This window comes from Triturus cristatus, chromosome 7 (genome assembly GCF_964204655.1).
Source record: "Triturus cristatus chromosome 7, aTriCri1.1, whole genome shotgun sequence".
In the NCBI taxonomy this organism is placed as follows: Eukaryota; Metazoa; Chordata; class Amphibia; order Caudata; family Salamandridae; genus Triturus; species Triturus cristatus.
This window is the reverse complement of record NC_140590.1, coordinates 1689817261-1689831798: the sequence shown is the minus strand read 5'-3', so window position 1 is coordinate 1689831798 and position 14538 is coordinate 1689817261. Positions and strand designations below refer to the sequence as shown.

Genomic DNA, 14538 nt, shown 5'->3' with positions numbered 1-14538 from the left:
TACTAAAAATATCATCAAAGAAAGAAACGTCAAAAGACACACATACCATGGGCAACCAAAGAAGGGTAAACATAAACCAAAGCTTTAGACAGTCATGGTGTGGGTGACGGAGGTGCTGAACCTTAAATCACATCTATTAGAAAAGCGATGTATGTGCAACTGATAGGAATGATACCTTAACAGATTTAGTTTCGGATAAAAACGATAGGGCGAACGGTGAAGAGAGTGCAGATTGACATGAGAGGGCCAACCGAAAAGAGACAGCGTTGAGATCAAGGAGTACTAGATTAGGACAAGGGAGAAGATGGACAAAGTGAGGGAAAAGGCAGGAATGACAGACGAGAGACAGAGTGAGAGATAGTTTGATGGAGAGGTTTAGTAAGAGAGCAAGAGCAGTGATATAAAGTCCCTAAGGTCGGACTCCATTTTAAGTCGGCTGCCGACTCCTTCTTGGGTAATGGGAGGAGGGGACATTTTCTCAATTTTAGGAACTAGGAGTCGCCATTTCTTTCTCAACTCATGCAGAATCATTATCATGTCTGTCCTTAACGTAGATGTTGCCTGACCTTATCATTACAAGGACAGTGAAAGTGGCAAGTCATTCAAGCAATAAAAGAGATATCACCTGTTGCGACATCAGTGAGGGACAAGTGTCTAGCTATCACAATGTCAAAGTAAAACAAGAGGAAGCTCAGACATATAGTCAAGACAGTTTAGTCTGAATTGTCGTCCATATACTTTATATGTTCTTCAGGTTAGATGTCTGGAATATACACCTTGATGCAAATAGCCTATGGCAGAAACTCCTGAACTTATGTCAGAAATTCAAGTCCTTTATAAGAGAAAGTGCAAAAGGACTGCCACGTGAACACTTACCAGGAGAGGTTCTTTGCCCAGATTATCACATCAGATACTGCCGGAGACGGTCTTTTACTGCTGCCAGCACACAAAGAAGATGCTACATCGCAGCTGATGCCAAGAGAAAGGAGGCTGCTGCAATATGTGCTTTACTTTTGCAAGCAACACAGCCTTTACACCTCTTTGATAACCACAGTGTTTGCGGTCAACAAGGTATGCAATGTTTTGCTTCTCCCTAATAAAGTCTATATCGCAAGTTGTATTTTCCATGCTCTCCTAAGGTAGAGCATAGAAGTACGGTTTACAGTGTTAGTTTTGAAATGGTATTTTAGCTATGTTAGAAATGTTCATTTTATTTGCGTTATTCGCAGCATGCTTATTTGCTGTTATTATGATATTCTGTGCGGTGATTTTAGATGTGATGAGAAACAGGCTCGCCCTGTTGGAATTAATGCTTTTAGTTAAAAGACTCTATTTTTATTAGTGCCATTTGTGTGTGTGATATTGTAAAGAGTGCAATAAGTTTGTTTACACTACCACAGTGTCCCAGATCCTGGTTTAGGGATTGTAAATAATCCTAAAGCAATGATTTCACTTCAATAGTGTATTGGGTGAGGTTCTGCAAGGCTACAAAAATCTGTCTTTCACATTCAGCATTGGTGCATTGATCCAAAGTTCACCCGTGTCATTGGGTGGGAATGCACACCTTGTAGAACCACGTCTGAGTCGTTGTTTAAGCAACAGCAGAAGTTTGGTGGAATGAGAAAGAATAGGGAAGAGTGTAGAAGGATTGATGGGGATGAAAAGGGTCAGAAGGAGAGCAAAATGGAGGATAAACAGAGAATGAAGGAAGAGAGAGAGAGAGACAGAGATAGAAAAAACAGAGTGTGAGAAAGACATTTAGAGAGGCAGAAAGAGAGAGCAAACATACACTCCAACTTACATCAAACTCTTCCCAGAACCCAGCTTTGGCTGTGTCCGCCACATCAGATTTCTTGTCTAGCACCTTCATCCGGTTCTCAATGTCAGCAGCATGGATCCTGGTTGCAAAGTACGGCTGGAAAGAGCCGAGGAGCATGACAGAAGACACAAACCAGACAAAGAGTAGTCAACCTTAGAGACAGTGAGAGCTTCTGGATGCTGGCAGTGCTGAATAATGAACATATCTAAAGTAGAGTACAGTAGGGCACACCCATGCACCGACTAGGATGTGGACTATTCAAAGTACACTACATAATGTTTATTCCGAAGCCCATTGATCCATTATTCAAGTAGGCAAGTGTAAAGGAAAACACATTAACAAGTGGCATAGAATGAACACTATTTAGTAACAGCCCAAATGTTGGGTCTGTGCAGCAGAATTACCATCCACCGTGGTGTCTAGGAAGTCCTGCCCTATTTGAAGAATTCCATCATAGCGGCACTATTTCCCCCTCACACTGGCTACCATTGTCATGAGAAGTGTCATTATAGGGGAAACCCCATTGATAAATTCCACCTCACCCAGAAATAGAAGTTGCCCCAGTCCATGTGGACACAGTGAAAGTACCTCTCAAAGTGGGTGTATGTTGTCAGAACCCACACTTGCTGATTGTGATTTTGCGGCATGCTCTATAAAAATGCCATCCGTTTCAATGACACATTGAAATCCAGTCAGTAGCATCATTAAGGGTGACATCATCGCCACACGATGGTGGACCAATTATACTGTATTAAGCCACATGCATGCCTCCATTTTTGGCTGCCGTCTCATTTTAACCCACCACAGAATAACAAACGAGTTATTTAAGACATATACAGTTTAAAATGTATGCCTTGCAGGTTACTTGAAGCTCTATTGAAATGGTTGTAAAATTAAACTAGCTATTTAACCAAGACTGGAACTTGTGACCTGCAGGTAACAGAATGATACATGTAACAAAATCATGGAATCACCAAACTCTTAAATATAATATAAATCTGTCACATGCGCTTGAATGCTATTCTGTGCAGCAGAAACGTTAAGCCTCTGAGCTATTTATTTAGAATTCAAAACTGTAGCCAGAGTGCACAGAGATCTCTCTAGCAAATTCCTTAACCTCCAAAGTTATCCTACCACTACTATACCATGAAGCTTACTGGATACACATAGATCTGATAGCCTCGACAGAAATAGCTTAAAATGAGGTCTGTTGTGACCAATTCAGCACACCAGAATACCTTTTTCCATTCAAATTTACCTTGGCGTTTTTGCATGCAAAAAATGTTGTAAAAACACATAATGCACAGGCTGTCATGAACGCTGAACCTCATGATGCCACCCCCCTTGACTTGGTCACTCATGACTTCACCCAGGTTATGCTGCCACCCTCAATTTGTGGGTTCCCAGTATATTTTCCTATTCCCAGCAGTGACTGGGGTTTTCTCGTATCAGTATGCTCAAAACATTTGCTTTTCTTCTGAGAGATTTCACCGCTCATCCTGAACGGCTCATGGCTTAACAGAACTGCTAGCAATTGATATTTTGCTTTTTCTTTTAACTGCACATCAATTTTTCCCAGATTTGTGTCAACTTTCATGGGTAGGAGAGGGGAATCTTCAGAGAAGCTAGAGCAGGGACCTTTGTACTGAAAAGCACGTTAGTACTAGAGGAAACCCGATCTACTGGCAAACTCAAACTCTGCTCCATTGGGTTTTTTTTTCAATCTGGAAGTCAAAGACTGATGCAACAAGCCAACCCCCTCCCTTCTCTTCTTGCTACCACTAGCCCAGCTATGCAAGTCACACTCAGCCTCTTTCGAGCCAGGTCCGAACAAGAAGCAGCTCATCAGTGGAGAATGCAAACGTAAAACTGATTATTTTTTCGAGGAGGCATTAAAGACAGATGCTTGGCACCAGCCCCTACCCGACCAGCTAGGTAAAACATAAAATTGCTGCAGAAAAACAATAATTCTATCAGCCCGTGTATCTCTCATGCAACTTCTTCTCAGACTCCATTATGCAACTAGAGACCGATAAATGAGCAAGATGTTGAGAGATGGGTGGTGTGAGGTCTGACCGCCTTTGTTTGTCTCGTGGACCTTGTCCATCTGAGGAAAACCAAGACACAGAAAGGGATGACTGCTCTGGGAGTGGAGCGCTAATTGCGCTCTCAAGACAGGGAAGGGACTGACCATGCTGGGAGTGTTGTCATCTGTGTATTCCCAAGACATGGAAAGGGACAGATCTGCTGGGTCTCAAGCCCTCAATCTAAACATAGAAAGGGCCGACTGTGCTGGGACTGTCACCAACTGTGTATTCCCAAGACATGGAAAGGGCTAAACACCCTGAGAGTGGAGAGCTAAGTGCATTCCCAAGACATGGAAAGGGCTCGCTGTGCTGAGACTGTAGCCATCTGTGTATTCCCAAGACATGGAAATGGCTTGCTGTTCTGAGACTGGAATAGTCTGAGTATTCCCAAGACATGGAAAGGGATAGATCTGCTGGGACTGAAGCCCTCTGAGTATCCTCGTGACAGAGCAGCTTCTGGCTGTGCTGGAACTCAGTATGATACAAGCAAAGGTAAAGTGCTGACAGCAGAAGGTCTGAAGCCATTTGGGTATCCGGAACAGACTGAGGAGATGGAGGAGTGGCAATGAAGGGGACTAAAAACATAGGTATTTTCCTGGGACAGGGCAGGTGAGGTCCAGAACAAACATTCCTGTTTCATGGACTGACAGATTCGGCTTGGCATCATGAACAGCAAAAGTCTTACCTGCTTTATGTAAACCAAAGATCCCGACAACTCCTCAATGTGCGTCTTCTTATAGTGTTCAATGAGGTCGGCCAAAGAATCAAACTTCTCTTTCCCTCCTAGTGTGTATTTTCCATTCTAGGGTAAGAAATGAGATAAGATCATCAAGGGAGCAGATTGCAGTATCCTGCCCGGATCTCACAAGATTTCTGCCTGGATCCGGTGGGGCAGGTAGAGTTGAAAGGCAAACCACTTGGGTCCACTTTTGAATGTGACTGATGTAAGATCTAAAGAGCTCTGGACCAGATTTACTGGGGGCTCTCCTGCAGTGCAATGTGGTGGAAAATGCAGCATGGATCAACTTTCATGCACAAAAGCTATTTTATGCCTATAGTTGGGGTAAGTGCAGCGTCACGGAGCTCTAACCCTCTGATAACAAATGCCTGGAAGTGTAACTGGGAGAGAACATTGCACACACCCATTGCAATCCACATAAAGTTCAAACTAGCACTACCTGTCTTTGCATGAAATCCTAGTGTTACAATAAACCAGGCCCAAACTTTGGAAAACAAAATATGGCATGATATTCCCACGTATAACATATAATATCTGCAACATTATGCATTTTAGAAGGCTTATCCTATGCCTGTTGTCATCAAGAAAAAATTTGTTTAAGGGGTTTACCTCGAGTACAAATCTCATGAAAAATAATGCTGGCTCACTCAGACTCCTCAACATTTTTGTGCATGCTTGGCTGGGTGAGTGTATGGCACTTAATATCTTTTTAATGTTTGCATAGGTTTTCATGCAGTGCTGTGCAAATATTAGTACAACTGAACCTCTAAATGAAATCTTTGTGTCTCTGATCACCTGTTCTGTTCTCACCCAGGATCACCTCCCGGTCAAGCGTGGGTGTAAAGAGATGCTTGAGTTTTCCAGTAACCTGCCTGGCTCTTGGAGAAAGGACAATCGAGACAGGAACAACCTGGGTCTCAACCCTCTAGTCCACTTCCAACCACTGCTATTAATTGACTATCGTCCATTCCCGCCATAAGAGACGTCGAACCTTCAAGGATTACCCCCACAGAGGATTTCCCAAAGCCAGAAGGTCAGATTGCAAACAAGACTGGATGGATTCACCAAACTTGATTTCATGGAATACAGTTTTTAGTGGAAATAGGGAGAAATGCCACCGACCATAAACATGGAACAATTAAAGACTATAAAGTTAATTATATCCCTGATCAAATACCTCTAAAATTGTTCTTTTTAATCCAAAGCATGCCAACCCTCAAACTTTCACCTGTGACCTATTACCTCACAGAGGATCTTGATGTGGGTAACTTTTTTCTTGGAGTCCTTCATCTCATCCGTCAGGACCGAAATGACAAAGTCGCCCGGCTTGCTGAGGCTCTCTCGCACCAGGAAGGTCCACGACTCTCCCTTTTGCACCAGAAGTTCCTCTGCTTTTGTGCCAGAGAGGTGCCCATGATACCACCTAGGAGGCAAATTAAAAAAAATATATTTATAAGTACCTTTCAATTGTTTTAGGAAATATATTAGCCTACAAGTGTGCTCAAAATGCATAGAGAATACAAATATATATTTATAGATATATTCACATACTCAAACGTGTGCACACGCGCTGTTCATGGGTGCGCTTGGTGGATGAGCCCAGCCTTTTGTAACTGGGGTCCACTGTGTGCCCTCCACCCTTAAAAGTAATTTCCAAAGGTACCAAAGAGGACACAGAAATTAGTGCAGGGCAGGGGGTGGGTAATATACATTCCACCTCCGCACAAAGGGGCAGTGGCATAATTACTTACATTGTTATGTTTTCTAAGATGCTAATTAATGGAGACCCACTGCACCTAGAGGAACCTCATTAAGCCGAAGGGTGGGGCACCCAAACTGTTTCTGCAACAAGCATAGATATTTTATACTCCTTACTGGCGCTACTTAATTTTGTGCCGGTGGTTGCGGGTAGTGTGCAATGCAACCGATTTTTGGGGGACGAGACTTATTTTCATCCAACGTTGGCTCAGAGCAGGAGAAAGAAATGCAAAAAAAGGAGAAAGAGAGGAAGGATAGGGAGGAAAAGAAAGATGAGACCAGTGACAAAGTGAGTAAGCAGATAAAGCGACAGGAAGTTTAGACTGCTGGAAGAAAGAAGCATGAGGTGGAATCGAGATTAGGCAGCCTTGGTGTTCGGCAGGGACGGCATTCGGCAGCAGAGGCGGCAGGCTCCTAAGAAAGACTTTGGGCCCCTGCACTTTCTTTTTATTTATGCATTTATTCACAAATTAAACACTGGCTAACGAGCAAACTCACAACTGGCAGTTTTGGAGTTGGGGGCAAATAAACAAACAAGATGTACCATCCTGGTTTACCCATGTAGCCGTCCGAGCAGGGAGAGCCATGCGCAGACCTTGGCCATAAAACCCATAAAAGCAAGCACTGGCAAACACAGTAGCTTTGATGTTGGCTGACAGCCATTTGACCAGGTCAATGCTTGTTTTGTTTAGTCATAGTTTTTGCAAAAATATATTTTTAATATTGAGGGAGCTGTAGGCCCTCATCAATCTAACAAAAAGAATGGCTTAAAGCAAAAAATAGTTTTTATGGCCAGATGTTCTTCTCGTGGAAGGGCAGAATGCTGCCCCAGTGAAATTAGCCAGTTGCTGAAATGGGCTAACACTGCCCCATGCTGTAGTGGGCAGAAGAAATATATAAATGACACAACAGACCAATGGATGAAGAGGGCTGGCTGAAATTCCCTATAAGTAAGTTTATTATACATGTAATTTTAGTAAACTCAGACAGTCTTGGGTAAAAAGACAATGGAGTCTCCTGTATAACCACTTTAGTACTATTGCCGTACACATATAAGTCCATTTACTACACAGAAAAAAGTCACAAACAGACAAGAAAATACCCATAGCTGGGAAGCAAATAGGCGATATATTTTTGGGGTCTATTAGTGAAAAAAGTAATTCTGAGGCAGGTTTGTGGGGTTTGACGGAGGAAGGGGAGAGTAAGCACAAGACAAAGATTGAATTGTTCAGCTAATGTTTTTGTTCAGTGTTTATTGAGTGGTTGTGAGACAGGGCAGTTAGTCCACAGTCTACGGTATTAAAACAAGTGTCGGTGGCCACGCCACAGACAACTCTTTCACTCATCATTTGTGGGGCAAACTATAATAATAAGGCAATAATCTGGGTTCAGTGGGCCCCTCAGGCTTCAGTGCCACTGCACTGGCTGCACCATTCATAGGCATGCACCTGTGCTTCGAGAATACTTCACCAACTTGAAAAGGAGTGTTCACAGAGGCCTCTGTTCTTTTTTTTTTTTTTATATATAATTTTTTTATTGAAAATACATGAGTCAGTACATTCGAAATAATCAATATACAACATAATGTACACATAAACCATAAATATAAAGTCATTTAGTAAACAAATGGCATATAAAATGGCTAGATAATATACGGTTAAAGTAAATGTCAACACTTCCTAAGCGGAACAGCAGAAAACCGAAGACCACAACGTGATTATAGACACTAGATAAAGTTTATATTCAGAGATCCGAAGACAAATATTGCTTGACTGAGCCCCAAATTTGACATCCCAACTCTGTTCTGGATTGGCTGATTTGCATATGGCTGGATCTTATCGGAGGGTGCATGGTGGGCAAAAAAACGATGGGTTGGAATGCGGCCCAGAGTAATTACCAGTGGCTGAGTTTAATTCAAGCATTCCACCCATTGCTTGTTTGTTTTCTCCTTCACCTTGTATAGAACTTTTTTCGATGTTACGTCATTTCCTGTTGGTCAACTTAGACTATAAATTGGGTATAAGGGTCATTCCAGGTCCTATTTTGATTCTGTAATACCTAGTTGATGGTCACTATTGATAGTTACTTGATAGAAGAATCAACTAAAGACTTGAAATAAGTTGAGCCCCTTCCGATGTAATGTTAAAGAGTGTGCGCACCATACTTCGCTCAATAATCATTTCTTGTATATTGCACCTCCATGTTACTTCACAAACTTGGAAGCGAAGTTGACATGTCCATTTGTACAAAATATCTTTCTATACTGAAGCGTGTAAATATATATTTGATGTATATTCAAATTATCTGGATGCATATTTTTCTGGACGTCTGACCTATACAGAGTTTTTGTTAAGGGCATTATAATACATAGATCACATTCTCTGTAGTGCAGGTAGCACAATTATTTAAATTATCTGTTTACCTCTTCTTAAAACGTATAATGTATTTCAGTTTATGAAGTGGTTGCGATTGTTGCAAGACAAATAAGAAAAGAACTAAAAACAATCTTGTTAAGGTCATTCTCCTTTAATTACCAAGCTTGTGTATTTCATTTCCTTACATAAAAAAAAATTGTATTAAAGCTTTCTAATAATTTTCAATCATTTTGAATGATTTGTCAATGGTTTTATACAATTTAAAAAATATTTTCTGATTGTAATTGGTAGTATTAAAGTAATTGGTGCTTCTTTATTAAGTCAAATAGATTTCATTTTCATTTCAACTTTCATAATAATTGTACAGAATATCCTTCTTTACAAATCATGTATACAATTCTTTTAACTTTCAATATTGACTGAATGGTAAATAGGTCATTAATTATTTCAGATGAAAACCTGTTGCTAAAAAAAGATTATTATAAACCGTAAGACTAACAAATGGAACTATGTCTAAATGTCTAATAATTGTAGTTACTTTGACATCCCAAAAATGACTGAAGGTTTCTAAATTTCCAATGTGGAACTCATTGTAAAGTGTGTTGATTGCAGCTCTTAAAATAAAGCTCGCAAAGATTAAGGAACGTGCCCCAACTCTCAAACACATCATCTATGAAACACCACCGTATTTTTTTAATTTTAATTTTATAAAATGTGTTCATTTCCAAATTAATTCATGAATTTGTTTGCAAGGGGGGAGGCCACGTCACTATGCATGATTTGTAGATAATATTTAGGCTCCTATCTGCAATAATTATGGTGTCGCTTCAAACATACTCGCCTTTACAGAAATGTGTGATTAGCTCTGTCTAAGGCATGTTGCTGACATTTTGCTTCCAGTGCTCACATTCCTTCCTTCTGTGGTATGCGCCAACAAAACGTTTATCATTGCAGGTAAAGAGAACAATATTTTTAAATTCCTCTCCTTCTAAGAACTTTAACTTCAATAAGCAAAATCTGGCATATCTTTTATTACTATCAGTATAAATAATAGTAGTAGATGTAGATAAGTGCATTTTTCACATCTGGAACAAATACTGAATTGGTCCCAGATAGCATTTCAGAGATTTGTATGATTTTGAAAATATATATAATACTGGAGCATTTAGCAAGTAACTGGATACATTTTCTATAGTAATTTTCATAATCTATACTGCTTCTTCAGCTTCACACGATAAATGATTAGTAAACTGCTGTAATTCAAACACTGAATCACATTCACAGTGTAATTCCACATATGCACCACTTGGAGAATTTCTGTCCTCTGGTCGGTCCATAACAAACATCAAATGACCCTCGCCCATCGGTTTTATTTTCAACGTTTTATCTTTATTCAGTTCTTGTATGCTCTTCCATTCACTCCTTTGCATAGTCAAAAAAGTTTTGTTGGTGTCAAATAAAATCTATTCATCTCTTTGTGATATTTATTAAAGATTGAAATATATCTCACACTGAATTTGATATTGAACAATTACAAGTATTCTTTGTTCTCAGTTTCTGTGCAGTTTCTTACATTCCATTAAACTCTTTATTTTAAGTAGAATGACATGTGTCTTATGGCTGATATGCATTTAGGTATTTGAATATTGCCTATTTTATCCCCAGCTTTTATCTAGGTTTTAACTTTCCTGTAAATTTACGTAAAATGATCATTGCATACTCCAATCAACCATGCAGTCAAATCATCTAATGTTCTATTTCAAAAACACTGCTAAACCCACAAAAGCATTGTTGTTTGCAAAGCAGTCTGCATCACCACTAGAATATGATAACTTCCATACTTCTACATTTCTTTATACTTTACCATTGAGCAAAAGAGCCAAGACGGCAAGCCCTCAAAATATAACCTGGCTTTGATATTAATAATTGAGACCACTTACATAGCACAGACCATAAATTGAGCAGGATCTTTGTGCTTCAACAAAAAGTTGTATTAATCACCCACTGCTTTGATAGAACTCAGAAGGGTGAAAGTCTCAGTTAGCCATACTCAATACTTGAAGAATTGCCCTGCAGGATAACACACAGATCTCTGTAGCAGGTGCATTTTACTACTCTTTCACTCATTCATGTGTATGGGGTCCCTGTGGTTAGAGGGGTTGGCACGGGGGCTCGCCGGGGCCAGTCCCTGGTGCTAGCGGTTGGGTGTTGTGTACAGCGGGTCACGTGATGGAAAAAGATTTCTGTGAGCTGTTTCAAAACCTCGACAAGATCTCACCACATTTTCCAACCACAAGAGGAAGTGGTACCTCAGACAGGGACGTTCTAGCTATTAATACCATGCGAAACCAGGGCGTGTGATGAAGGTACTGCCGGAAGAGGAGAAAGGGCAGTGAGGGAGGTAAAGGGTGGCGAGTTGGCAAACGCTGGGTTAGAGGGCTTTAGGGAGGTGGAGTCTGGTGTGCCAGAAAGATGGAAATGTATGGAAGAGTAAGAAGCCATAGAGAAAGGTCCCTGTGGTGGGACCAGGGTTTGAGGAAGGATGGTGGGTGCTTATACAAATGGCCTCACACACTTCAGAGGATTCACACTCATTCCCAACACTGTTGGCCTCAGACACTAACGAAGACCCACTTATTCCCAACGGTTTCCTTTCTACACAAGTGAGGTCTCACTTATGCTCAAACTCGCTGCCTGCCTACGTAAGTCTTCCTCATTCCCTTCATCTCTAGCCTCACAAACCCTATTGATATCTCACAATTCTACCCCATTACTACCCTCACACACTCTGAGACTCACATGTCCCTCACGTGGCTGATATATATTCTGGTGAGCTTTCACTCATTCTCCACATAACCGGTCTCAGACCCTCAAGTGTATTCTCACTTATCGCATCAAGGTGGCTGTGCTTCGGTTCTGGGAAAGGCTCTTGATCTGAAACACCTATTTCCAGCGGTGGGTGCAGTTTAGACATACTCATGGTGGGGACGGGAGGTTTGCTGCAGCTGCCAAACACGCACCAAAGCCTGGGATTATTGTGGGAGTATAGCAGAAGAGAAGGGTACACAGAGCTGGGAGAGGTAGCAAGTATTGTAACACAGAAAGTCGTCCTATCAGTAAGTCTGCCACAGAATGATTGCCCATCAGTGGCACAGAATGCCTGCCCATCAATGGCATAGAATGCCTGCCCGTAAATGGCATAGAATGCCTGCCCATCTGTAACTTGCCACAGATTGCCTGAAAATCAGTAACTGTGTCCTAGAAAGCCTGTGCATCAGTAACTCTGCCACTTAACGCTTGCCCAGTAGAAGCTGTGCAAGGGAAACACCTGCCCATCAGCGCTGTGCCAGGAAATGCCTGCCCAGAAATCCTGTTTGCCCTTCAAGTAACTGCACCACAAGATGCCTGCCCATCACCCCCCGAGTTTTTAGGCCGAATGGTATGGTCCGGGCCCAATTGGGCTCTCTTTGGGATCCAACTGGGCTACCGGGCAGGGGTACTTAGCAGGCCATTTTGGGAGCCGTGTCACCATTTTGGAAGGTGACACAGCGACCATCCAGCATAGGGAAAGGTTTTTGTCAGTTTAGGCTAGTTAGGCAGTTGGAGGTAGGAGGTATATTCACTTTAACAGGATGGCAGCAAAGGATGCGCGAGTCCAGGAGGCGATGAGGCTCCTGGCGGAGGCCAGCAGCGTGAAACTCGTCCGAGGCCGTGACGAGAAGGCAGAGAGGCCGCCGCGTCACGCGGCAAGGGGCGTGGCTGCAGCGGTTTTAGCATGTTTCCCGCCGCGAACCAGGCCAAGAAAAAAGACAGTACAGGTACGTGGCTGGGGCCCCGGAGCATGTCCGGCCCCTGAAAAGCGGGGGAAAAGGGGGAGGAACGTCGCGAGTTGTCCACCCCTTACATTTATGGAAAGGAGGGGCACTGCACGACCATAAGCGGCATGAGGGACCCGTTGCGGTGACCACCGCGGCTGCCAGAATCAAGCAGCCAGCCCCAGCAGCTTCAGGCTCCCATTCACTGCCCTGTCGCCCCTCAAAAGAAAATTATATTCTCCAGGCGGATCTATGTACTGCCAAGCTGCTCTACCCTACAATTGCTTGTTTTCAAATCAATAACCTTTGAAGCCCCTGCCTCCCACTTTGGAGCCTCTAGGAACTAAACCGTAACTTTACGGGCAGTTTAACTTCATAAATACATGCTCACCACTGTCCTGAAGATGAACCCCAATAATTGGGTTCGAAACGCCGTCGACCACCCCACAACATGAATTCCTTATAACTTGTAAAGATCAATTATAGAATTCAACTACTATACTGTTGTCAATGCGATGTCTTTTTAAAACTACTATCACTATTTCACACCACGCTTTCTTATAATGTGAGCACTCTAAAATTGACTTTGTTCAAATAAAAACCGGTCATCTTTTGACCTGCATGACCCTTTACGTACTTTGTCTCCTGCTCCCTTCGGAATTGATTTCACTTCTCCTAAAAAACAAGTGACCCTGCTTGGGTCACCATTTCTATTGGACCCTTTTGGGCCATACTTGAACCATTGTTCTTAACTATTCATTATCACCCCAGGTTCACATATCGGGGTAACCTTGTCTCCTAAAACCAGAATCAAGCAGGGAACATCATCCTGGGCTAGGGTGACCGGGCTTCCCGGATTTGCCCGAACAGTCCCGGTTTTTCGCCAGCTGTCCCGACAGATTTCAAGAAATTAAGCTCATGTCCCGGTTTTTAGAGAGGGTCGGCTGAAAAGGGAGGGAGGGCTCTTGTTATGTTTTGCAAAGCAGGGATAGTTAGTACCTGTTATAAGAAAGTAATTTAATTAGCAGGAATGCAACTGACTGTAAACATTGCATTTTATGTATGTTCTTACAGCCTTTTCTGTAATTCTCTGGTTAAGAAGCACTGCTATTCTGTGAGCTTGGTTGAAGTAAAAGTGTAGTCCTTCTTCTATTTTTGGGAAATGTGCCGGTTTTTGGCTTTAAAATTCTGGTCACCCTATCCTGGGGGGCATGGGCCCCTGGGGGGTGCTGGTGATCGGGAGGGCCAGAAGAGAGTTTTGGGGGAGTCACACAGGGCAAGAGCTAGGGGCTGGGGGGCTGGGGAAGAAAACTAGGGTTGGTAGGCAGGGGGACACCTGGGGGAGGGAGGTGGTCACTGAGGAGGAGGATGGGGAGAAGGGGTGGTTGGGGCCCAGGGACGAGGCGGTTGCGGCGCTGGACATTAGAGGGTGGTAGACTGGCCCCCTGGGGGTTGAGGGATGAGTGGTCTGCTGAGGAGGGGTGGATGCAGGGGACCCCAGGGGGGGGGGGGCAGATGAGTGCCTGGGAGGGGGGGGGAGTGGGCGAGAGAAAGGTGTCCAGCCTGGCAGGGAGAAGGCTAGCTTCGCTGCTTGAATGGAGCGATGGGGAGGAGGAGGATGAGGGACCCAGGTGGAGGGGGGAGAAATTCCCGCCAGCCAGGCTATATGGTCGAAAGGGGGACAGGAGGGGGGTGGGTCTGGCAACGAGGGGGGGGGGGGGGACACTCAGCAGGACCGGGGAGGGGTCGGTCAGGTGGGGGATGTAGGGGGGTTTACTTAGGCACCCTCAGGCGGTTCAGGTAAAGGGGTGGTATTGACAGTGGTGCCCGGACCAGGGGCAGGCAGGGATAGATCGGGATACTAACCATGGCCTGCTGGACCTTCCGTTTTCCTTGCAGGATCAACAAGCGCGGGACACGCATACATAGGATGAGTCACATGCGG

General features: G+C 43.2%; 1 protein-coding gene across 6 annotated transcripts in view; it reads right to left on the bottom strand.

The window, feature by feature from the left end:
• The window catches only part of LOC146812763 (tyrosine-protein phosphatase non-receptor type 6-like), a 302600-nt gene that overhangs the window by 87353 nt on the left and 200709 nt on the right, over positions 1–14538 (bottom strand). For all 6 annotated transcript variants that reach the window (XM_085619862.1, XM_085619866.1, XM_085619864.1 and 3 more), the window contains 3 exons: positions 5888–6068; positions 4592–4708; positions 1802–1915 (listed from right to left, as the gene is read on the bottom strand). In XM_085619862.1, the coding sequence (XP_085475988.1) occupies positions 1802–1915; positions 4592–4708; positions 5888–6068 (412 nt within the window). The remainder of the gene's footprint in view (positions 1–1801; positions 1916–4591; positions 4709–5887; positions 6069–14538) is intronic.